Source organism: Oryzias latipes, chromosome 9, assembly GCF_002234675.1.
Source record: "Oryzias latipes chromosome 9, ASM223467v1".
Classification (NCBI taxonomy): Eukaryota; Metazoa; Chordata; class Actinopteri; order Beloniformes; family Adrianichthyidae; genus Oryzias; species Oryzias latipes.
Genome location: NC_019867.2, coordinates 3,121,901 through 3,147,724, shown reverse-complemented (window position 1 = coordinate 3,147,724; position 25,824 = coordinate 3,121,901). Strand labels below are relative to the sequence as shown.

The 25,824-nt window shown below is 41.0% G+C and overlaps 3 protein-coding genes and 1 long non-coding RNA gene across 6 annotated transcripts; 2 read left to right on the top strand and 2 right to left on the bottom strand.

The window, feature by feature from the left end:
- Positions 1 to 1,868: 1,868 nt before the first annotated feature.
- LOC101164315 lies at positions 1,869 to 5,593 on the top strand. Of its 3 annotated transcripts, XM_004072066.4 has the most exons (4): positions 1,869 to 2,321; positions 2,777 to 3,043; positions 3,123 to 3,277; positions 3,531 to 5,593. In XM_004072066.4, exons 2-4 carry the CDS (start codon positions 3,028 to 3,030, stop codon positions 3,999 to 4,001), a joined length of 642 nt encoding a protein of 213 aa, XP_004072114.1. In that variant the 5' UTR covers positions 1,869 to 2,321; positions 2,777 to 3,027; the 3' UTR covers positions 4,002 to 5,593. The 3 variants fall into 3 exon arrangements, with proteins under 3 accessions (XP_004072114.1, XP_020561353.1, XP_023813983.1); XM_020705694.2 differs by having other exon boundaries at positions 1,869 to 3,043; XM_023958215.1 differs by having other exon boundaries at positions 1,869 to 3,043; positions 3,113 to 3,277.
- A 243-nt stretch (positions 5,594 to 5,836) lies between these two features.
- Positions 5,837 to 9,593, bottom strand: c9h12orf49 (chromosome 9 C12orf49 homolog). The gene is made up of 6 exons (XM_004072065.4): positions 9,315 to 9,593; positions 8,977 to 9,163; positions 7,137 to 7,293; positions 6,907 to 7,058; positions 6,633 to 6,746; positions 5,837 to 6,258 (listed from the first exon to the last, which is right to left on the bottom strand). The coding sequence occupies exons 2-6, from the start codon at positions 9,073 to 9,075 to the stop codon at positions 6,175 to 6,177; spliced, it is 606 nt and encodes a 201-aa protein (XP_004072113.1). The 5' UTR covers positions 9,076 to 9,163; positions 9,315 to 9,593; the 3' UTR covers positions 5,837 to 6,174.
- A 64-nt stretch (positions 9,594 to 9,657) lies between these two features.
- Positions 9,658 to 23,594, top strand: rnft2 (ring finger protein, transmembrane 2). The gene is made up of 9 exons (XM_004072064.4): positions 9,658 to 9,876; positions 11,065 to 11,570; positions 11,664 to 11,740; positions 12,111 to 12,211; positions 13,728 to 13,881; positions 18,048 to 18,197; positions 20,432 to 20,497; positions 20,603 to 20,704; positions 22,860 to 23,594. Exons 1-9 carry the CDS (start codon positions 9,794 to 9,796, stop codon positions 22,992 to 22,994), a joined length of 1,374 nt encoding a protein of 457 aa, XP_004072112.1. The 5' UTR covers positions 9,658 to 9,793; the 3' UTR covers positions 22,995 to 23,594.
- Positions 23,595 to 23,598: 4 nt separating this feature from the next.
- On the bottom strand, positions 23,599 to 25,603 carry LOC105354678. The gene is made up of 2 exons (XR_002873830.1): positions 25,138 to 25,603; positions 23,599 to 24,941 (listed from the first exon to the last, which is right to left on the bottom strand). It is a non-coding gene; the product is annotated as an uncharacterized LOC105354678 (long non-coding RNA).
- Positions 25,604 to 25,824: the final 221 nt, after the last annotated feature.

The following is a 25,824-nucleotide window of genomic DNA, read 5'->3' as shown; positions in this document are numbered from 1 at the left end:
TCTTTTTCCTTCTCAAGTCTTCATGATCACAAGTTATAGTCTCAGCTGTCACAGGAAATCATACCTGAAGTGTAATGCAATTTGGTTTTATTCAGTTTTTTATTAAACTGGTCCAAAATCTGGCTTTCAGCCATTTTTTGATGAAGATACTGCATTAGCCCTTCTTAGTTTGAGGGCCTTTTTGAATGTTGTCTTTTACTACTTTATAGTTTGCTTGAATAAATTATCTTCAAAGACCCACTCTGATAAAAATCCAGGTTTGGTGTTTTTAACATGTTCTTGTGGCATTTTTCAGGTTATGAAAAGAAAATTGAGCTTAAAATAGCATTTCTGAGTATTTCTTTGATGGAATTAGGAGCAAACTAAAAAACATGTATGAAAAAGATTGTATTTTTGACGTAGTAAATACACTGAACGGGCTGCAGTCTCCCGCTCTTTTCCATTCTGATGCATGACCGTCTTTGTTTTCCTCGTTCGAGCTGGAATCTGGATCCATTTTATTTTGTTTTTTAATTTTGCCTAAGAACAGGATAAACATAGTTAAAAGCCCACCACTGTGAAAATGGATTAAAAAATGTTTGAAGTGAAACTTTAAGACTGCTTCTTTTTTTTAAGCAAATATTTTATATTTTAAAAAAATAAATCCACAATAAAGCTGAAACTGTACAAAAACTCAATTCAGGTTTAATGGGGTTTTTTGTGTGCAAAAAAACAAAAACTAAAGTCATTTTTTCTTTATGTTGTGTAACAGATATCAAACATGTAGAGAGAAAAATCTATAAATTCAAAAATGTGTATGGAGCTACATGGTGGCGCAGTGGTTAGCGCTTTTCACCTCCCAGCAAAAAGGCCCCGCGACCTTTCTGTGTGAAGTTTGCAAGTTCCTCTCGTGCACGCGTGGGTTTTCTCCAGGCTCCTCCCACAGTCCAAAAACGTGCTTCATAGGTGACAGACTAGTGACCTGATCTGTGTGTACCCCGCCTTGACCCAGCAGTAGCCGGGACTACTGGGACACAGCAGGTTGGATTTATTACTAAAAACCTTTTTGAACCCTTTATATTACATTTTAAAAAAAAACCATAATGATGGGGGGGTCGGTGTCACTATAAACAACTGATGTGATTGAAAAAAGGGCCGCAGAGTGCAGAGACTACGAAGGGTTTATCTGTGACTTTAATGGGTGTTAAGAGCTAAGACCAATTTACTAAACTTTATTTTTTTCTTCCCTTTGCAGCAAAAATGTGGCAGTATTTTAAAACAGATGCCAAAACATCCAGAGGACACGCCCTCTTCGTCAGTGACTGGCAGGAATTTCTCCGAAAAGCTGCGGGACATCTTCATCAAAGGCCACCTTTTTTATTTTCACATGGAAGAGGTGATCAGAAATCAGGAGAGCCTCGTCAGGAGACCGGAATGCATCTCTACGATTTCTAACACCGTCAAAAACAGACTCCGTCATCTGCTGCTGACCATAAAGCCGGTTTTCGATTGCTTAAAAATGGGGGATCTGATCCAACCAGATCCCCCAGAATTCCCCAAACGGGATACGTTTGAAAAGAGAAAACATGGAACGGTGGTGACGTTCAGACTGAAGGAGTGGGTGGAAAAGGTGACACAAGTACTGGGGGGTCATGTGAAACAGGCTCATGGATGCTAGCGCTCATCACAATGTGCCCAATCCCAACCAGCATTCAGTGCTAAATAAAACATGTTTAATTCAATTTATTTTTTATCTATGCAGAACTTTTATAACCGTTTTTATGGTTAAATTATTTATTTATATTTATCACTTTAAGATGACGGTTTTGTGTTATTTATTCTAAAAAAAAAAAAGTGAAGATTTTGCAATAAAAATGAATAAAAAAAACCTTTTTATTTTATTTTTTTTTGGGGGGGGGGGGGGTATGCATGTTGGTGCAGTGGTTAGCACCCTTGCATCCCAGCAAGCAGCCCCCAGACCAAGTCATGACTTGGGAACCTTCGAAAACTGGTTTAGAAATATGAATGAATGGAGAAAAAGAAAAGAAGGTCTTGATTTTCTCTGGTGTTTTTTTTTTCTTGGATGTAAATCATTTGTGCAATCAGTGAGGAGTGAAAACAGGTTTGCATCATTACTTCTGCTGCCGCTGCACCTTCTGTCAATGTGGCTTCACCAAATCATCCTTGGTTTCTGAGTCCACGGACATAAAATATATTTAGTTTGTCAGGTCTTGTTAATTGCAAGTAAATAATGTATCTGTTGATTTTTTTTATTATTAAATAAAATCCTAAAAGAATTCTGGTTGTCCTGTACTTATTGGAGCAGGTGTTGTTCTTCAGAGGTGAGTTTGTGTGAGGACATTCCTCCACCAAAGCCGCCGCCTTTTTTTAAAAATAAAAAATTTGATCCATCTTATTCAGCATCAAACTTTTGCTCATCTCCAGTGTGGTTGTTTCTATTCCCATGATTTTTTTTTGTATTGGCTTCACCTAACAAAATTTTTTTTAATCTTTTTTAATTTATAGGTTGTTTTTTTTTTTTTTATCTAACTTCCTGTTCAACCCAAATGAATCTGCTGCCAAATTCATTAGAAATGGTAGGAAAAGGAAAACCGACTGATATGAAGAGATGTACTTTGGTTCTGTTTGCACAGGAAGTACTACTAGAACACTTTTTTTTTTTGAACTACCAGATTGATATCTGCCGTTTACTAGAAATCTTTCTACAAACTTTCTTTTTGGATGTGTGAAGTATTATTATGAGTAATTCTCAAGAAATGTTTTTTATTTTTTTTAGAAAGGAAACCTCCCCTACAGAAGTTATTCTCAGAGTTTCCTGTTGCGGTGGTGACATGGATGTGTTGCAAGGTGTTAACCTGATGACCCGATCATCATCATCATCATCATCATCTTCAGAGGATATAGCTGAAATGGTGGTAGGCCAAGTTATCTTCCATCTTCCACGCCTCCTCGCTGAGGTGCACGTACAGAAAAATGATCCTTCCTGACTGACGTGACAGTAAGACTCTGCCTGCTTTGACTTTGATCATGCACTCCATCACAGGTACAGTCCAAAAGCCTTTTTTTTTTTTTTTTCTAGCAAAAAGCACGTTTCTTGACACCTAATGTAAAGACGTTTGCAGGTCGTTTCAGTCTGGTTTGTGCCTTGGTGGTGGTTCTGACCCAAGGCTCGGCTGCAGGATCGGGGCTGAAGAAACGGGCTTCTGGGCCAGCGTGCAGACCTAAAGAACTGATTCTCGTTACAAACATGGAGCTTGAATCCTGTTTGACCAGTTTTGTAAGTATCAAAATTATTTTTATCACTATTGTGATATTTGCAAAGCTTTGTTGTAAATGTAATTTCCATCTATTTGAACTTTGTTTTTATTTTTTGGGGTTTTCTTTGCAGACATTTCCAAAATAATCCCACAATGAAGTCAATTGTATATTTTTTTTAGCAGCTAAATTGCATGAGACTAAAATTTAATGCAACTATTTCCTTGGAAGAACCAAATTTAATGAGTGAAATGATGTTTTGTCACCTGATGTAGGAAGATGTCAATGGAAAGCACTTTGGCACCTGGTCTCCTGGCTTTCCTGAGCTGAAGGTCCACCAGAGCACCGTCCTGGATGGGCCAAAGGTCCAGTGCAGCCTCTCCGTCGTCGCTCAGGGCCTGGAGGCAATCTCAGAGCAGCAGAAAATGTTGTACCGAAACGGGAACCTGTTAAAGAGACGACTCCAAGAAACGACGCGGAGGGTGGAGCTGCTTGGGTTGTGTCTGAAGCACGTTCTTGGAGGGGAATGCTCCCCAAAACCGTCCCTGCCAGGGATGCCCAAGTACCTGTTTGAGAGGAAACAGTGGGGACACGCTCTGCTGACGTCGGCCAAAGATTACACCGGCTGGTTGTACAAGAAGTTTCTGATCCAAGTTTTAAAGGTTCAGCAACCAAGTAGGATCAAGCAGAAGGCACCAAGGGCAGTACTTCAAAAATACGAACTGGGAGGTAAATATCTGCTGTGAATCCGTTCCTCCTGCAGAGGCGGTTCCAACTTTGAGGGCTTTACAGATTTGAATCTTTTTTACTCTAGCATTAGACTGCCTGTGAACTTTTATAGCAATACTTACTGACTGTAAAGTGGATTAGAATATAGAAAATATTTACATGCAATATCATTCAAATTGAATCCAGAGAGTGTCATCCCCAAATGCCATATCATGGTTTTAGTTTTATGCTAGACCGCCTATAGCATTCTGGTTTGTTGCATCAGTCATCAAAGGTTGTAAACGTATGAAACCTTCTGCTGCAAAGCAAAACCATAAATGTCTCTGTTGTATTAAACTTGATGACCACATCCTCCCATGTGACTGTAATTAATCAAGTTGCCAAAGGATGCAGATGAGAAGAGCCTCTTAATGCATTTTCTAATTACAAGAGTTTGTTTTTCCAGCCTTCACCGTGATTAATTGTTTTTGCTCCGACCACCGGTTCCCTCCCCTCCATGAGCAGGCTGCAGGGTTGAACCTTTAAAGAAATTTGCTGCCAGATGGATGTGACTGACAGGTCCCCCCCCCACCCACACCCTATGAAATAAAACAAGAAGGCAGAGCTAAAGTTTGGGCAAATACAGATTTTTTTTCACCTTTTTAAATAAGTCTTAAATTTCTAAATGTGTCCTGTGATTAAACTATTTTTTTTTTAACTTTCATTGACATCACTTATCTAGCTTATCTGCAAATATGTATACTAACATTTTATTTTTTTAAACCACGATTGAATTGAAGTCCCACAGCATTCCCAGACGGCAAGGTCCAGATTGTTTTCACAATTCTTTATTTCTATGGCTTAGAGAAAATTTTTTGCCCCTTCCGCAGACTCAAAAACGCAGCAAATCTTGTACCCGCCTAGATTCCGGTGAAAAGGAATTTCTGGCCTGGAGAGCGACACACATCCTCCCAGAAGAAAAAGAAAAATCAGTGAGTGGAACGGTTTAAAAAAAAAATAAATAAATAAAAAGCCAAAATCTCTTACGGGGCAAAATACGCACACGTCAAGGGTATCCAAATGAAGTTTTAAGACTATTATTGGATGATCACATCAAATTGAATGTTTTTTTTTTTTTTTTGCATTTTTCCACAACATAAACTACTTTCTTAGAAGGCTGGAAGAGCTTTAGGGTCCTATTCTCACACACAGCAGCTCTGCTGCCGAACGCCGGCGCCGACAATTGGGCCTGCGATCTTCCAATCAGAGGTCGACCGCTCCACGTCTAAACCACAGTTGCCCCCAATATGGGGGGAAAAAACAAACTTTTGTTCAAGCAATCTTTCTGAAATTTCGCGCACGCCACCTGGTTGCTTTGAAGTTGCTTTGACCTTCGACCTCAGGAAGAGGCCATACTCTTGACTTTCCCCCCCCCAAAAAAAAAACTTTTAGAACCTTCAATCCTTCGCCTGTTGGAATTTAAGTTTGTAGATTTTGAACGCGTTTATCGTGGCGAGCCCACAATAGTGGCGTTCCCCTGCTACTGCTATGTTTTTACAAGTTTAACAAAACAATACAACACAAGATATAAATGTATTATAAATGTGGGCATGAACCAAAAAAAAAAAAACCTCCATTGCTAAGGAAATCCAGAAATCTACTCTTGCAGATTCTGAAAAAAAACAAGTTCGTCAACCAAAAAAATGAAAGTTGCTATGGAGATAAAACAGGCCGCCATTTGGAAACAAAAGTGTTATTTTAAACATGTCACATGCAGCTCTGACCAGTCGGCTGCGTGTGACATTTTTAAAGCGGGTGCTTGCTTTTTTTATTCCGAAATACTTTGGATAAACCCTACGAAATACAATCTGCACTTGTTTCACAGCTGCTTTTATTAAATAGTCATTTCATACGCATGGAACACATACACAAAAAATGATGACACGCTGTCCGGAAAGGAAAAGAAACACACACAAGCCCATGATGTGACCTTAAATGTGAAGCAAATCCTGATTGGTGAGCTGCCGGTTCTTTAGACTTGATGATCATCACAGATGAATTTACGAAGCGTTCTATGCACTTATGAAGTGTAAAACATAAAAAAATGTCATCAATCACAAAAGTGTCTCTCCTCTTTTGGGGTTTACGTTCACATGGATGCACATTTGTCCAGGAAAGAGCTTCATTTGCAGCTGCTGCTCCGGGCCGGCGTCAAACAGGAAGTAGCTCTGGAGGACTCTCGCCGTAGCAGAACTTCGCCTGCGGGTTTCGGTACGTGTTTTCGTGCTGGACGCTCTGGGGGGAAAAAAGGGGATTTAAAATTTAACATCCAAGAACAAATGGAAACCAAGTCAGAAGAGTTAGTAGAAAATATGATGAATGTTAATTTGATTCTGTGGAGTTTTTTTATCTGAAATCTGACAGTTTTTCTGCTAAATTGACAAAAAACAAATCCAAAATATGATGAATGACATGAATCACATGCATCTTTTAAGTTTATAAAATGTACTTTTGAGTTTGTTTTGTTTTTTAGGTTTTTATTCACTTTTAGCTGATCCTAATTTGAAAAAAGTTGACTTAAGTGAAACAATAAAGCTCTCTGTTTTGTGTTTTACTTTATGATTGTAGGAGGTTTAAAGGAGATTTTCCTGGTGTCTATGAGGACGTACTTGGGAAGACGTCCTACACTTGGCCAGGCACAACTCGAAATGATCCTCCACGGCAGTGAAGAGGTTCTGGAAACCTTCGGCTGCACGATTCAGGAAGCGCTCGAGGAGAAGTTGCTACACCAGGGCGCACAGATAAGAAAATTACCACATAGGAAACGCAGAAAGGAATCAGATTTTCCTAGCGACCACTGCTGTGTACGAGAAGCAAAATCAGTCCTTAGAATTGTTGCGTTGCGATGTTAGAATGTGCTGCTTGGGTGAAGCGACAGCTGACCTTATCTGGCTGCAGGCAGCAGGACACGCAGTACTCATAGATGCTGCAGCAGCCGTTGGCCAGGCAGCTCTTACAGATGTGCTGCCTGCTGTTGGGCGCGTTGACGTTGCAGCAGCCGTTAACCAGCAGGTCCTTCCTCTCGCACACGTAACCTGTTGGGACGTTCACAGGGATGAGGACAAAAGGGTGGCGCTGGTCGCCCGCGAAGCGCCGACTCTCTCTCCACTCACCCAGCTCGTCTGTCAGCAGAGACTTGCCCTGGATGGAGTTTCTGCACTGGGTCATCTGCCGGCTGCTGTTGCCCAGATTGAACCGGACTTTCCAGGGAATACGGTGATCCGGGTCTCGAACCTGCAGGAGTGTGCGATCCCGTATCGTCCGCTCCTCCTAAGGAAATCAAGGAAATACGGTCAAAGGGGACATATTAAAAAAAACACTAGAGCAACTGAGGTGGATTCCCTGCTGAATGCTGAAGAGAATCCGCCTTTTTTCTCAATTTAGGATTTTTTTTGTTTTAGATGTATTTATCGAGAAAATTAATCATGTTTACGTTTAAGGAGTAATTTATTTCTCATACAACATCTAGAGCCAAATTTTGTCTTTAAATCTGAGGAAAAAAATACATATTTGTAGTTATTTATTCAGTTTTATGAATAAAATAAAAGTAACTAAACATGTATTTGTCTTGTTTTCTTAATCTCTTTCAAAAAAGGTGAAGATGTAGGGAAAACAGTCCATTCATGTTTTTTTGTTTTGTTGCTTAAATAATTAACATTTGTAACACAAAGAAAGCTTTTTTAAAAGAGCCTCAATGCAGCTGAGACATCAATTTCACTTCATAGATGACTGAACTGAAGACCACCAGCCTTTACCTGCTGATGGTTTCTTCTTTTTTTCCGGAATCCTTTTTTTTTTTTTTTAGGAGTTTTTCCTTACCGGGTCTAAGGGCAGGGATGCCAGTTTAGCTTAGTCAGTTTGTTAGTTCTATTCAGTATTTTCCTATTGAATTATATGTATTTATGATCCTTTTGATTCTATGTTTTACTTTATCAATTACCGATACCAATTACCGATCGAGACGACTGTTGTTGTGAATGTTGGCTATACAAATAAAATTGAATTGGAGTATACGTACATTTACAGCCATTTCCCATCAGCTTTTCACTAGAACTTGGTTATTCTGCTTCCAGGCGCTAAAGCTGAATCTTCTACTACTTAAGAGAACCTATTTATTAAACGGGTATTTGGTCACGGCGGCGTGTGTTCCTGCTTTGACCTCCTCTGTGAGACTTGGTCATCTGACGTTTGCTGTCCACACGTTGGCTTGACGATAAAGGATTTCAGCACAACTGCCCACACATCGTTTCAATGTACAATCAGCCACAAACGTGTAATGAAATGCAAAGGGCTTCCTTGATTGTTTGTTTCCTGTCATATTTACTCCAGTCGTCTGTATGGAAAACAGCTGAACAGCATTTTATTTATTTTGTTTCTGGGTGTTTTTTAAATGACTAATCCTTACGTGGATTTTGAACCTTTTTAGAGACAAAACTACTAAAGCATGACCCTGATCAGCTGATTTATCGCCTTCACTAAATTGTATTTGCAATCCAACACAGAAAAACAGAGAATTGGCTGTTTATGTACTTCAGATTTCCTCTTTGCTAAGAACAGGTTTTTACTTTATTGCTTTGAAAACATAAACATTCTTACAACAAACCACTTTTACGGCAATTCTAGTTTGCCTAAAACTAGTTTGCCTTTTCTGCATTATTTTTTTTTTTTATAAAAAATAAAAAGTTTGTCTCACAGAATTTTGATTGGTTTGATTTTAGTGAAAATCATTTTTCATGTTTCTGACTTGTACATCCTTTTACTATGATTCCTAAACGCTGGAATTTGTGTTTAAACCGTGAAAAACGGACAGAAACTAAAGGAGTTTATTGTAATAAAAATGGATTATTGGCTTGAATTATTCTTTAACCAATAGCTGGGGTGGAAGAACAAATGAGGCTTTTTCTTTTAATACTGATGAGAAGAAGAAAGCCGTGCTCAGGTGTGCTGGTGTACCTGTTTGAGCGTGCTGGTGAGGAAGTAGATGAGAGAAAGCCCAAAGACGACCCCCAGCACCCAGCGCTTCCTCAGTAACCTCCGTAACACCATCATCATGGCATCGCTTTCACGAACAAGGAGCCTCAAACCTCCAGAAACACCAAACCTCCTGAGCGGACAGTCTCCAGTTTCCCCCTAACTGTAACTACAAAAAAAAAAAAAAAAAATGGAGAAAAAAAAACAAGTCTCGAGCTGGAGGCAGCTAGCATGAGAAGCTAATTTCCAATATCTGTTGTTCTGGTCCAAAGTCTTTTACAAACAGAAGCGACTGCAACCAAAAATAGAAACGAACTAACCCATGCTGCGCTTTCGAGGAACGATTGAACCTTCTCCAGCTGCTGTAGTCACGTGCACGTTTTGTTGACAGTTTAGCTAGCCTTGTGTTAGCATTAGCTTTTCGGGACCAAACCGATCCAATGTGCTATTAAAATTAAGCTGAAAACGGTGCTATTTCATCTCCAGCAAAAACGGATCTCTGATAATTTCTAGGAAGAAGCAAAGGGGACGTTAGTTCCAGCGGAGCCGCGCTTCCAGCATCAACAACACTGACACTGAGACACGGAAGTAGTTAGCCAAGAGGGAGGACTCTGATTGGTGGATTCCATCTTGACTGACGTCATACAGGAAGTGTTTTCCTTTGCGGCTTCACCGCAGGAAGATCGACCATTCTCCTCCTAAATATGACTAGAGCTGAGGAGTTGTACTGAAACAAAAAAGAAGATAGGTTGTTTAAGGGGTTAAAGGAAAAGGGGACAGTGTGTGAGTGAACAGGTGGATGCTGCTTTTGCAGATTGAGCCATGCACTGATGCCATGCAGAGGAGACACAGCAGCAACACCGATGGGATGCCCACTGAAAGGTTCGGTCCACATCTCTGCGGTTTATGACGCTTTGTCATTCATTTATGAGACACGTGCCCTCCACAAAATGACTCTGTTGATCATTTTTGATATCTTTCTTTGTGAGTCACTTTTCCTGTTTGCGTCCGAAAACGTCAATTAAACAAATACCAGTGTTGCGTTCAAAGCCTGCTGGGTACTTGGAATCTCCACTTTTTGATTATTTTAACCTGATGCTGGACATTTTAATGAGGAACCAAATTTACTCGGCTTCTTTTTTCAGTGTTACAGCTTTACGCAGAAACATTAGTGCATTTTATGCACAGAGGCACATATTTTATGTTCTATACATATATACTTATATATAAATCAGAAGACCAGAAATAGAAGAGAGCACTTGTTTAAACCACATCCACTAATGCAGAATGAGCTTGCTGAATGTGTTTAGAATATATAATAATAATAATGGATTTGATTTTTCTGCACTTTTCCAAACGCTCAAAGCGCTTACATTGTGTCCATTATTCATTCACTCCTCATTCATACTTGGTGATGGTAAGCTACGGTTGTAGCCACAGCAGCCCTGGGGCAGACTGACAGAGGCGTGGCTGCCATTTCACGCCTACGGCCCCTCTGACCATCACCGGGATCATTCATGCACATTCACACACTAGTGTAGCCACACTGGAGGCAGGGAGGGTGAAGTGTCTTGCCCAAGGACACAACGACATTTGGCTGGTGGTAGCGGGGATCGAACCGCCAACCCTTCGGTCATTGGACGACCCGCTCAACCACCTGAGCCACTGTCGCCCCCTATATACATCTGTGTGTGTGGGTGTGTGGGGGGGGGGGGGATTTTTCTGATGATGGAGAACATATATTAGACAAATTAGGCTTAAAATGAAATTTCTGTAGATGTCTTTTTTAAACCGTTGTGAATTGGTAGGAGATGAAAAAATCTATGAAAAAAAAAATCACATTTGTGACGTAGAAAATACGCCATAAGCTCCGCCCCATTTTCATGCGTCCATTTGCAGACAAATAAATCCGTTTATGTCTCTGGCTCAAAAGTGTACGGCTGGATAGCTCCAACATTGCTCAGCTTTTTCAGTGTACCATTAATGTTAGGTTGAGGGGCTGTAAGCTAGTGGACCTTAAATGAGTTTACATGTATTTTTAAGTGTTAACCTCTAGGTTTTTCCACTCAGGAGCCGAAGTCAAACTGTGGGGTCTGAGAGCAGCCTGGATGAGGGTGGTGTGTTAGACTGCCTGAAGCCCGACTCGTCCGCGTCTTCGCAGCAGATGTTCTCCGGCCTGGTGGGCGTCCCCCCCAGCTCTGTCTCCTCCGCCCAGCTCCAGGCGGCGGGCTTGGTTCTGGGCTCCCCCCCTGAAGTTTTCATCCAGATGACTGCTGCTTCCAGAGAGGAGGGGGGTCCCCATCGCACGGAGGGCGGAGCTTTCCTTCCTCGGCCTCCGCACCACCACCACCACCACTTCCACCACCAGCCCCTGCAGCACAGGACCTCCTCTCTGCTGCAGCAGGCCACCTCTGCGGCCGGGTCAGAGAGGCACGGCTCCAGGGAGGACGCCCAAGACGAGCCGTCCACCCCGGCCCCGGCTTTGTCCGAGCTAAAGGCGGTGGTGACCTGGCTGCAGCGGGGCTTTCCCTTCATCCTGATTCTGCTGGCTAAAGTCTGCTTTCAGCACGAACTGGGTACCAACCAGACTTCTAGCATTTTCCCGTCATCATCTTAGCCTCGTTTTCAGCCCAAACTTCTACTCTGTGGGGCTTCATCTGTTTCTGCAGGGATCGCTGTGTGTTTGGGGATGGCCAGCACCTTCGCCTACGCCAATTCCACTTTACGGCACCAAGTATCTCTGCGGGTACAAATCATGTCTGCTAGTCTTCAAATGTGAACCCAGAACTCCGTTTTTTCCGCTTAGTTTCATGTTGCACTTGAGACCGTTTTCTGGACTTGAAGGTTCTCTTAATGATATCTCCATCAGTTTCTATTCTTTTTGACACAATATTTGATTCATCAAGTCTTTATTATCTAAGTCAACATCTCAGAAACTCTACTGCTTGTAGAATCATATGATTAAATCAAGACTAAATGAAGATGAACATGTTAGAACATAAAACAGATCCACATTTGATGCTTTTAAAAGCCTCGCTTCAATTCAGATTCCACCGTAAGACTTTTCTTGTGTGGATTCTTCTGAAAATGCCAGCTTTCTGTTTTTTTGTCCTCAGGAGGACCGTTCTGTCCTCGTGTCCTTGTGGCTGGTTGTTTTCCTGGGAGGAAACGTCGTCTACGTCTTCTACACCTTCAGTGAGGAGGAGCTACAGAACAGGTGAAGCAGGCGGCGTTTTTCAAATCTTTGTGCCTTCACTCGCCATTTCCTGGGTTTGTTTTTCATTCTATTCATCTCATTCTGTGCTACCTGTTTTTTTATTTTTGCTTCCATTTTGTTTTTGTTTTTTAGGGAGTGTTACCGTTCTTGTCTGATCATGTTCTGTGAGTATTTTTTGGTTTCCAGCTGTTACTTTGCATTATCCAACTGTGTTCCATGCTGCTTACATTTCATCCAATATTATTACATTGACACAAAAAATGTTTAGTTTATTCTTTTTCTATGCTTTTGGAAATCCTTTTTTTTAGTTGAACTTTCCTTTAAGTTATGACCACATTCATAGATAAAATGTTTGGGGGGGATGGAGTGCAGTCTGAGTCAACGTACGGCCCGCAGTCACTAAATCCCCCTTTGGGACCAAGAATAAAGCACACGGAAAATCATGGAAATCAAAAATCACGGAAAAATCAATTTTAGAAAATCATGCGTGAACAGACACTGAATAATAATCATAATAATAATAAAAGAAGATCATCTAGAAGATCATCTCGCTCTGTGCTGCAGCATGTTGGTCTACAACAGAAATCGCTGTTTCTTCTTCTATGGTCGTTTCCTGTATTTTATGTTCTGCGCACGTCAAAATGATTTGTCCCGACCAAAAGTGCGGCGTAAGTAAACGTTTGTTATAATCGGATCGAGTTTTTCTGGACCCATGTACACAGTTCAATTCAAACCCGATCTTTGGTCCGATCATAGATATTTTGCACATAGAACCGCAGCTCATGGTTCGGGTTAAAGGGATTAGGGGATGTACCAATCTACGTAATGTCTCCTGAAGATGACATTCTGCTGCCAGCATACATCACAGATCCAGAAATGACGTGTCAATCAGCCACCACGCACATTTTACGCATATTGTACGCATGAAAATTGGTCATACGTGAAGTTACGGTGCCTTGCTAAAGTATTCCCCCCTCTTGGATATTTGTCCCTTTTGCTGCTTTCATAAATCACTCACGGGTCGATACAATTAGTCAAAATGTACTATAAAAAAACCTTCAATGTCAACGTGAAAACAGATTTCTACAAACGTAATGTCAAAGAAATGCTCACAGATGGATCACGAATGGACCACGCAAAGAACACGTAAATCAACATAACATAATTTTACTGTGATGTGTGCGCCGCGTACGTGAAATAAAAGTTATACGTTGGTGGTTCATGCGTGAAAAGTCCGTTGTACAGACGTGGAATGCCTCAAACTACGTAAAACATGATTGAACTTAAACCGCCGGCCGAAACCCTCGACGTAGATCTGCGCACATCGACAAATGACAAACAGAAGAACGCATGTATCATGAAAAAATGTGCAACTCAGCCTTTAAAATAAAAACTTCTACCTTAACATAGCAGGTTCATCGTTGAGATCTTCTAGAATCAGCTTTTCTCACCAAAAAAACCTGATAGAAAGCATCTCTTTGCTCTCAGTTGACATGGGTGTTGCTTCTTCTTTCAGCCTCATATTTGCCAAGCCCAACCTCAGCAGCTTTGACTTCTTCGACCTGATCTGGGCCGTGGGAATCACCGACTTCATCCTCAAATATGTCACCATCGGCCTGAAGTGCTTCGTCCTTTTCCTGCCCAAGATTGCGCTGCCCTTCAAATCCAGGGTGAGAAAATCCTGTGGTCTTTGTGTGAACCAAGATTCAAAGACGCCCACTAAAACTCCCACTTTCCGTGTACGAATCTTCATGTATGACGCCATTCTGCCCTGCAGCCGTCCTGGACTGAAAGACCAGGTTGTTCGCAGTATTCGTCTTTCGTCCTGGGCTTTTCCCCCGCCATATACTAACCAAAATGTGCACGCACCCAGTACCAGCTGAAAATGAATTGTTTTTCATAGTGAACGAACACCCCCCCCCCAAAAAAAAGGTGGGAGAAACCAAATCTCTTATGGCCTAAAAGAAAGTCAAAATCCACTAACGAAACCAAAACACACGTCAGAGATATCCAAAGGAAGTTTTGAAATTATTATGGGATGGTACTGTGGCCAACAGGGCTCACACTGCATACAAAAGAAACAAGGCAACGGTATTACCCGAAGCACAGAGACAATACCCTCATCACAACGACACAAACCACAGCGCAACGGAAATGACGGAAGAAGAGAAAATGAGGACTTTTTTTTCCTACCGGCGGGAAAAAAAAAATCAGTTTCAAACTATTCGGCGCTCCTGAAAGCTACGTGATATTTGGACTAGATTAGGGTGTTTTCTTACTAGATAATGTAACTTCTTAAAAATATACGTTTGTCTAAAATTATAAATTTACCCAGCTCTCCATAGTGACAACCGCATCTAACGCTCTTTTTCTTTCTTTTTTGTTAACCCTTGTGCTATCCTAGGCACTTTAACGTTGGGAGTTGGGTCATCTAGACCCACTAGACAGTGCTCTGAACCTTTTTTCTTCAATGATTTGTGATCTTCACTGGTTTCCATGGATTACATGAAATCTTTCCACCTTTATCCACCTTTATCATGGTAGGGAGAACACGTCAATGTAAGGGGGGGACTTTTAAGTCGTAAATTTACGAGAAAGAAATCTTGTTAATTTACATTTATTTGTTAATAAATGCACGCTGACTCATTAATTTAAATCTTTTTCATGTAAATTTACAAGATAAAAACTAGTAAACTTACTAATTTACGACTTAAAACATTCAGCTCACCTAATCTACTAGATTTAGTGGGTCTGCTCTGCTGCTGCGTTCACTTGCTGCTCTGTATGCTCACCTCCACTTTAATCTCGTAAAATTACGAGTTTTTTTCTCGTAAATTTACTTCTTAAAATCTCGTAATTTTACTTTTTTGTTTAAATTTTCTTTTTTTGGTGGCCGTAAAACTCCGTCATACGATTCGTTTTAAACTGAATTTTTTTTTTCCGCCGGTAGGAAAATAAAGTCCTCATTTCCTCTTCTTCCGTCATTTCCGTTGTGCTGCGGTTTATGTCGTTGTGTTGCGGGTAGTGCCGTTGTGTTGTTTCTTTTTGTATGTAGTGTGAGCCCTGTCAGCCACCGTATGATGGCCATTAAAGTGTGAAATCAGACAATTTTCCCACTTTTGACAATCTTTACAAAATTTACAGGACAAAGTAAATTAATTAAAATTAAAATACAAACAACAAATGAAATACACCGTGTGTCTACACAGTATGTTACCTTAATACTGTGTCGTATTGTCTGATGGCCTGAATTACTGTAACATTGTGAAAATATAGAACATGAATCGCTGAGCTGAAGCTGATATGACACATGATGTGAACATATTAGGAAAGTGGGCGTGGCTAAGAAAACCCCCTGTTGCCAAGGAAATCCAAACGTTTACTTTTGCCGATTTTTTCTAAAACTTACATGGATCGGTTTGTCATCCCCAGACGACCCAAAACAAAGAATTCAATGGTGACAAAACTGAAATTAAAGTTGCCTTTTGTCTTTCTTTTTTTGAATAGTGTAGCTCTGACCGGGGTGGGAGGGGCAGAGGGGGTGTGCGTGTAGCAGCCGCTTAGTGGGCGGCTCCAAAGGAGGCGGCCTGCCATACAACGGCGCTGATGGCAATTTTAGCCACAAAGATAATAAATGGATGGATTTTGAAGTGGTGCTCTTAACCTTTAGCCTCCTCTGTTACATTCCCTACGACTGTTTTTAACTGGATTTCATGTCATACAGGCGTGAAGAAAACAATTTCAACCCTTTTTGTGGGAATAACATGTAAAAAATAATGCTGACAGTAAGAAGCCTGAAAGAACTCCGGAGCTCTTGAACATCCCTTGAATCTCTCTCTGGTTCACAAAGTTGAGTTCTGAAATCTGGTTTTGGGGGGAAAATAAAATAAATAAAAAAGGTAAATGTTCAAAAGGGATGAAACTCTTCACTGAGTGAAGAAGTGCTGAAGGGTCACAGTGTGAAGCTGTTCTGTATTCATAAGGTTTTAAATGATGCTGCGCAGGTGTGTGGGAAGTGTTCTCACCTGAGGCATCAAAATATGACCGTACACACACACACACCCAAACGCACACACAGATTTGTGTTTCCGTACAGCAGCAGAGCACCGCTCCTGTGTGTGGACGGAGGGCAGGGGGATAGAAATTTCCACTGATCAACAAAGCTCTGTCAGAACTGTCTCCGCAAGCAACTGAGCTCATTTGCCCCTGGGGGGGCGGTTTGATAGGGTGAGGTCATCCCTCCGTGGAGCTGGAGTGTTTCCCGCATGCTGCACACACACACACACACACATCCGCAGGATTTGATGGTTAATGGAACATGTGATGAGTTGTGCGTTTTCATCCAGTGACACACAAACGATTGACACAATCAGAGCCGTCGGCGGTTTCCTGTATTACATCTTGATCAATCTGTGCTCAAAAAATTAGAAACTATGGATTCATCAAATATAATAATTGATTTTTAAATCAATTACTTTCACCTTTTTGGAGGAAAAAAGAAGCTTTTCTATTACATTTTAATGTTATAATTCCAGAATATTTTTTGCTGATAAATAAGCTTATCGGCTGTGAATCAATTGTGCATTTGTATTTTTTTGTCAATTAGCTGGTGGGTGGTGTGAGTGAAATGGTTTGGCCCAGTTGGGCTTCTGTAGAGTCCGTTTGAACCTATTTTGTTTGGACTCTGTGATTCGTCTTTTTAGTAATCTGGCTCAATTACCCTTTTAATGCCAGAGATGCCGGCGGCGGCACAAAATAATGAGACGCTTTCTTCAATCTTGCAACGTTACGGAAAAAATGGTTCAAAGTAAACCAGAATGTAAGAAATGTATGGAAATTTTAAACAAAGAAAATTTGCATAAATCCATTTTCAAAAAAGGAATACCTGATGTAAATTGTCAATATTTGTAAAAATCAATCTAATGGGCATTTTTTCATGTGCAACCTTGGTAATAAAAATACTTGAGAACATGAAAAACGCCAGACGTTATGAGAACAGCAAAACCAGTTGAGCCAAATATTTGATGCTTTGCACTTCAGTTGATTAATGAAATAGATAATGATTCGTTTGAAGACGGTAATAAATGCTGAAAACGAGCAGGAACCTGTTCAGATGCAGCCTTCAGTGGAGCCGCTCAAACCCACTGGCTCCAGTCCAAACTTTAAATTTGACAGTTTCTGCGTGGGAGTGATGGCCACAGTGGGATGCAAAGAAGAGGGAACAATAAGGAAGATGAATTAGCAGTTAGCCGACGTCTTCCTCCCCTACCAGCTCGGCCGCGTTTGCCTCTTTACCCACAGTCATCCATCTTTGTCTGCTGCCATCCGTGAAGTCATTACGCGAGCTGGGAAGCCACGGGGGCCATCGGGGAGTCAAGTTTGCCTTATTTGCCTCCATTTTTGTAACTGTCCCCAATTCACATCTCGCACTCTGTAGCCGCGGGGGCCGCAGACAATTTTCTTCTGTGTGATTACGGAGGGTGAGTCCCGGGCCCCCATCGTGCCGGGTTATGTGGTGGGCGCTGGGTAGCAGGTGGAAGGAGCCGCTGCCAGTTTCCCCTCGCAGTGAGGCGAAGTCGCCTGAGCTGCCGAGGTCTGGACGGCGGCCACACTCACGCTGGAGGCCAGCCCTCCTAAGCTTTTTATACCTCTCTGCTTTTCGACGACATAGAAAAGTGGCCCCCAAGCACCAGAAACCATCTTGTTTTTCAAAAAACGCACATTACGACTTTGGGAGTTTATTTGCTTCTCGCTTAAGATTGAATCTGTGTTTTTGCTGAAAAGCGCCTCAGCTGTTGGGTTTGTTAATACGTTTTTTTAATGCCCGTTCTCCCAGGGTAAGTTCTACCTGCTGATCGAGGAGCTGAGCCAGCTGTTTCGAGCCCTGGTGCCCATCCAGCTGTGGTACAAGTACATCATGGGAGAAGACCCCTCCAACGGCTACTTCCTGGGGGCCTCCCTCATCATCATCTACAGCCTCTGCAAGGTACCCAGACCCACAGAGAAACACATTTCACAACCTTCAATATCCTACTTTAACCCAAATCTACACAAATAATTATCACAAAGAAAAGCAGAGTTTGCTACAAGATGAAAGCTTTGCAAAAATATTTTCATTCCTTTTTTTTGTCAAATCAGTCAGTTGTGTTTCATTAAGATGTTAGTTGAAGCTTTAAAAGTCTGTGTTTATTTATTTATAAAAGTTATATTTATGAACCGCAGAAGTTCCTTACAGGAGTTGGAATAAAATGAAACTATGGAGTACTAGGGCCACTATAAAAAAAAAAACATTTACCAGAATAAAGCAGTACAATCATGAGAAAAGATTCATAATTTGACGAGACGAAAGTCGTTAAATAATTAGGAAAAATTTGATGAGAATGAACTTGTAGAATTTTGAGTGAGAGTTTATATTTTATGATGATAAAGTTATAAATTGAGAATTTTAATGAGAATAAAGTCATAAATTTATGAGACAAAAGTCTGTATACGAAGCAAAAACAGAAACAACAAAAAAAAATAACCAAAGCTTCAGTATAGGAGGCCCAATCTGAATTCTTCCCCAACCCCTAAGCCCCCCCCCCCTACATTTAGCCCTCCAAACGGAGAGGGATGTCTTCTAATTCAGACGCCAGTCCCACTCGATGACATCATCAATGGTCCTCGGTCATCCACGTTAGCGTTTACCTGACAGCGCCCGGAAGTCCATTAACCCTTGTGCTATCCTAGTCACTTTACCATTGGGAGTTGGGTCATCTAGACCCACTAGACAGTGCTCTGAACCTTTTTTCTTCAATGATTTGTGATCTTCACTGGTGTCCATGGATTACATGAAATCTTTCCACCTTTATCCACCTTTTTCTTGGTAGGGAGAACACGTCAATGTAAGGGTGGGGTCATCTAAGATAGCACAAGGGTTATTGTGGAAGGAAGTTTACACAACAAACTATATTTTTGATAAATATAGTTTTTCCTCATAAATTTACGACTTTCTCTTAAAATAACGACTTTTCCTTATAAATTTTCGACTTTATTCACGTAAAGTTACGACTATTTACTCAAATTTACGACTTTATTTTCATATAATAACGACTTTTCCTCATAAATGTACGACTTTATTCTTGTATAGTTATGGATTTTTCCTTATAAATGTAATACTTTATTAATATATAATTACTATTTTTTCCATCATAAATTAAAGACTATTCCTGTACATTTTCGACTTATTCCTCATAAATTTACACCTTTATTCTCATAAAATTACTAATTTACGACTTCCTTCTCATAAAGTTCGACTTTTTCCTCATAAATACTTTATCCCCTTAGCTACAACTTTTTTTTACTTTTATTTTGGCTCTAATACTCCGTCGTCCTCTGAGTCCCAACCATTGAGTGTATCTGAGAACTGGACCGAGTCAGAGTGGCGTGACCCAAAGGAAATGACTTCCATCTCCGACAAATGAAGTCATTTGAATCATCATTTTCGTTTGATACGGACGTTTCCATGTTGGAGCCAGATGACTTCAATAGGTAGCGATTGGTCCAAGTCAGTCTGAGTTGATGTTTCTATAGCAACCACTCTCGCCAATCAGGATTGAGTTTGTTGGACGTTCATCCCCCTACCACTTAGAAGTGGTCTACAGGAAATCGTTTAATCAAACGTTTTGAATGTTGGACGTGGGGGCCAGTTAACACCGCTTCCTTTCACTGAGGCGTCTGATTGGCCAGTTTATGACTTAAAACACAGAAAAAATATCATGAAAAAGAAAAAGGATTATAAAGAACATTTTAAGAAAAAGGCAACAGAGCTTCTGACAAATAGAATGACTGAGGAATAGCTGTTTATTTCTCCATTGACATCAATGGGATTTTGGTTTCTTGGAGGAGGCGGGCTAAAATTCATCAGAGTTCCTAAAGGAGATTCAGTGACTAAGATGAGTGGAATTTTATGCAGGATGATGCAAAACTATTTTGACAGCGAAGCTGGATCTGTCATTCAGTTTGTGTCTGCACGCTGACTCTTCCGGCGTTTGAAGCAGCCGTTGCATCAGATCGGCTTATTCAGCAGAATCGGTATGGAGGGGGGTTTCCCGTGAGTGTGAGGGAGGGGTGATAAAAGTGTCCTCTGGAGTCGGGCCATATACGGAGAGGTTTTGTTTTGGCATGGGTCATTCCTGCCTGCAGCTGATGTCATTGCACCTTTTCTTTCCCCGTTTGCAGTCCTTTGACATCTGCGGACGCATATCTGCGATTCGGAAGGCCGTGGTCATTCTCTGCAGCTCCCAGGTCAGATTCAGACGCCACGAAGACCCTCGACACGTTCGGGAACACGTTTGAGCCGGGGTCACATGAGGTCAAGCTCACCTTTTTTCCTCCCCCCCCTCCCCGTAGAGCTACGGAACGAGAGCCGGCAGCCAGCAGTGCAGCGAGGCGGGTGACGTCTGCGCCATTTGTCAGGCTGATTTCAGGGACCCCATCGCTCTTCACTGTCAGGTGAGGAGGTCAAAGGTCATGCAGGAATTAGTTTACTGGGGGAGTTTACCGCCCCCTGTTGGTGAGAAATCATCCGATTGAGGGATTTTCCTTTACTGTCAAAGACTTTAAAGCATAAACAGCCTCTATTTTATTTTTTTATATTTAGAAAAGCTGAAAAACGTTTCTACATTTGACTGCTTTTGTTTTAACTTGAAGGAAATTTAGAAGTTAGAAACGTTTTGACTTTAAATTGCTCAATATTACATTTCCTGTTTTAAAAAAAAAAAACAAGCAGCTTAAGTTTTTGAGATTTATCTAATTGACATGCATCCTTTGTCATCAGTTGTCAGTTTGTAATTTGTTCTTGTCAGAAACTATGTTAAATTATGAAACTATGTCACGATGAGACATTCATCGTTGGGAAATCTTCAGGAGTTTATCTCAGGAGGGCTGTGAACTTCATCTGTAGCCTCGGGTTGTGCCCGAATTCCCTCACTACTCAGAGCGCCATAAAAGACATTTGCCGTTTTGTCTGGTAGTCGGAATCAGCAATTCCTGAATCGAGTGACCTGGAAATTTCCCCAAGGTCTCTGCAAAAAAACTAGTGTGCATCGATGCTCACTAGATTAGCAATTATGGACTATAATTTATAATTTGAAAAAATTGTACTTAAATCGTCCAAGTTTTCACCATCAAATTCATAAATGCTGTTCAAAAAGTGGTCATATTTAGTTGGTTTTTACTTCAGGAGATCGGTGAGATCATGTTTGGCGTTTAAAATAAATAAATAAATAAATAGATTTACTGTTAAAATCCAGGGCAGTAGATAGTCCTGCGCTATAATTCATAATAGCGAGGAAAGTTGGACATAGCCCTGGTGTGTGTGTGTGGATGAATGCGTTCACATAGTTCTCACTAAGGGTGTGAGAAAAAATCGATTCGGCAATAAATCGCGATAGTTCATTCTGCGATACTTGCATCGTTTCAAAATGGTGTCAGGACAATATTAATGTAATTATTTCTGAGCGTCCTTCAGCGTCTGACTCTTGTTTTCCACTTCACCCTTCAACCGCTAGTTGGCAGCAGAGCAGGCGGAGTCTCTCTGAGCAGCCAGCAACATACAAAAACGCGTTTTGCAGTGCTTTTTAGAGGCCCAGATAAGAACGAGTGAAGCACTGCAGCTGCACAGCGGCTAATAGGCTAACGCACCTAGCATCAACCAAAATGCTATCAGCAAAACGGGCCAAAGTTCTGCAGAACCTCCAAGCGATAGATTCTGGTTTAGCGACCTGATGGATCAGCCTGATGTGTGCAACGCTCTGAAAAAAGGCTGACATCATGGCGATGAGCGTTACTAGTGTGAGAAAGCGTGGCTGCAGCGGTGCAGAGCAGACTGATGTAAACAAAGCATCTTCGCCTCATTAAAGCGTCTCCTTCATCCTGTCATGCTGCTGCACCAATTTGTGTTTTTCCCCCCTTTTTGTTTTTAAGCACCAATCAGACTCGTTAACTGTTTAAAAGTACTGGAGAAGCACATTAAGCAATATTGAAAATAAACCGAACTTTATTAACTTAATCATACTTTTAGAACCTTATTGGTTAAGGCACATTCATTCCATTTTTTTTTTCTTATACTGAAATATTTTTTTTTGTGGAAATCAGAACCATGTTGACCGTTTCCTTTCTATGTTTTAAGTTACCAAAATAAAAGCACCCTGATTCTTATTGGGTAAAAGCAACTTCTATATAAGATACAGTTGCAGTGCCTAGCCTTGTGATAATTAATTAAACTGAATTTGACAATTTTATTACAAACGTATTGAAATATATTTATGAAGACGGTTATATATGGAAGACGTATTAAAATTCAGGTAGAGTTTTTTCTAAGTCATATTTTTTTTCAAAGAAAGAAAAGGTGTTCCGGTACAATATCGAGATACGTATCGTATCATGGGGCGCGTATCGGGATGCGTATTGTATCGCCAGACTCTTGCCAATACACACCCCTAGTTCCCACACAAAAACTGAGGGCCAAACATGGTTCCATCAGAAGACTGTTCAATTCTAGCAAAGAAAAATGTTTAGAGGAAGTCTGAGTTTGTTGACTTTAGCCATCATGGCTGCTCCTTTGTGCCGATAATGAAGCGCGCACGTGAAATGTGTCCTCCTGCAGCACGTGTTCTGTGAGGAGTGCCTGGGTTTGTGGTTCGAGCGGGAGAGAACGTGTCCGCTGTGCCGCGCCAACGTCATCGAGACGCAACGCTGCTGGAAAGACGGAACCACCTCGGCTCACTTCCAGATCTACTGAGGTGCTCGAAAAAAAAAAGATTTAAAGTCCCACTCCAATCATCTTTTGATCCATTTTCAAAGCGGTGGTCTTTTAATTATGACTATACTGTTTTTAGCCCAAATCAACAAAGACGTTAACGGATCTAGTCATCTGCAAGCGGATGCATCAGAATGGAGCAGAGCAGGGAGCTGGTGACACATTTTCTATGTCACAAATATTATCTCTTTCAAACTGTATTTTGTTTGTCTGCTCTTGATTTTCACCATTTAGAAATGCAAAATTATACATGTCCTCCATCGTAAGACAAATGCCACAAAAACATGTTAAAAACACGGATTTTGATCAGCATGAATCTTTAAGACTCACCCGACTGGTACACAAATTTAATTTTTATTTTAATTTAGAAAAAGCTGCTCCTTCATTATGGTCTGTTCACTTGTTCTATTGTACTTGTTCTGTTTGTGATTTTGTTATATTTCCATGGACGATTTGCAACTTTTTTCAATCTAAAACTTCCCGGACTATCATTTTTGTAAAGGTTTCCCGCTCAGTAAAGCTGTTCAGTGGTGAAAGAAAAGGCGGTGATTGTTCAATAAATAAAGACGCAGCTGAAGTCGGGGAATGCAGTGAAAGATTTTATTAGGACGACTGCTAAAAAATCCATATGAAATATTATAGACAAAAAAGAAAACAGACTGTATGAATGTCATTAAAATTGAATCTTTTTTTCTTAATAGAAAACACACATTATCCACAAATCCAGCATGTCTATAAAAAGCCACATAACACTGCCAAAAAGCTAATAAAGCACAAATAAAGGGTGACCTGCTATCCCTGTTTGAGGCAAGACTGTGCAACTTTTTTAAAAAAATCATTTGTCTCATAACCTGAAACAATGTTTGCATTTCTGCGTTGATTGTTATTTTTTGTTTTTAAAGTTTTTCCAACACATTTTTTACGCTCTCCTCCCATCCAGGGTCATTTATAAAAACTTTTCCAGCACTTTACTGAAAATGAAGTAAAAACCACACAATTATACAGCCCAAAATTATTTTTTTCTAGTATTTACTACTGTTACTAATTTACAGATAATCAAAGTTTTAGACAGTTAAAAAATGTAAATGAAAAAACAAACACTTTTTTTAATGTCAAGAATGTAAAATAGCATATTTCCAACGGCAAAAGAACTGCCTTGTTTGTATTTTTTCCAATACAAAACCTTCAGTTTAGGTTCAATAAAAATGTCTTTCAATAAGCAAACAATGGTTTTCGAAATTAGAAAAGAATTCAAGCCCTTTTTTAAAGCTTAAAAATACAAAAAGACTTGTGCACCTGAAAGAACCCTGTCTTCGACTTAAAAAAACTTTTTTAGTGTTTTATTTTTCACCTTTTAATGCTCCAACTTCCAACTGCATAGAAACTTTTGCCTCATATTTGTTTCAGATTTTTGTTGTTAAAAAAACAGTAAAAACGAACAAAAAAACACCAATAGTATTATGTTTACACAGACATAAATTATTTATAGGGAAACAGTCGATTGCATTTTGAAGCTTATAATTTTAGTGCATTAATAAATAACACAACTGCTTTAAATGAGTCGCAGGTGTTTTTACTTGAGTCCAGCTGCAGGTGAAAGCAGCTGAAGGGCGCGCGGCATTAGCTTTTCCCTGCGCTCCACCAGGGGAGGATTACATCACCGCTTGGTAAAAAAGCGATGACAGAATGGAGGAGCCGCGGCCGCGCGGGGGCTGCGGGGACCAGCAGGAGAAGCTGCGTCAGCTCCTGTCAGTGTCAGCGATCTCCAGCGGCTCCGAGATGCAGCTCCGCGAGCTCCGAGTCCACAATGCACGGCTCCTTTCCACCTCCTCCGTGAGCGCAGCCGCTTCAGAGAGCGCGTGCTCTCCTGTCAGTGCAAAAGATGCGCGTGGCATAATCCCACAAAGAGCGCGCGGCTGTTAGATGAGGCTTAAAAACACAAAATCATAACGTGATGTCAACAAAAACGCAACCTGCACAGAAAATAGGCATTTTAATTTACAGAATTATTCTTCTTTTTTCGTTATTGAAATCCCTATTTTTATTTGGTTAATAAGTATTAGAAGAACTATTATTTTGACATGATGATGTATTGTCATAACTTAAATATAATAAAATGGCTGACCTGCTTTTGGAGCCTCGCGCCCTACAGGTGTGGTCTCGCGCCGAACAGCACGAGCACCGTGAATCGCACCGCGAGGCGCAGAAAGCCCCCCCAGCAGATGGTGAAGAAGCCGCTTCTCCCGTTCCACACCGCCTGCTCTCCGCTCCTGCAGCCCGGGCCGACGGCCCCCTCCAGGGGGGTCCAGCTCTTCTCGAGCTGGTCCCCGATCCTCCGCAGGCGCGAGGCGAGCAGCTGTGCCACGGAGCACGGGGAGGGCGCGCGCGCGCCGCAGCTGGACTCACCTGGCCGCAGAAACGGCTGATCCACCTGCAGCCAGCACATCTTTTTTCTGACACAGCAGCCGGGGGCCCCCACCTCTTTAAAGTCTTCAGGAAGAAAATGACCCTCCTCTAATTCTCACATCAAACCGTCCCTGTTTGCGCACCCTCCACTTTTATCTACTGTAATATTCATTACGTCGTCACATGGTTTGAGGTTTACATCATCTTTTCCCAGAGAGCTGCAACGGTCTTTTCTTTTTTTTGGTGGGTGGGTAGGGACAGCGTGTTCTTTATTCTCTAGATTGTAAAAAACAAAGAAAGTTTATTCAGTCCACCTCAAAAAGTAAAATACTAGTTAACTTAATTAACATTTTAATTATGATTTGAAAGTTTGGAGTTACACAACACACCAGCGGAACTGAAGTAT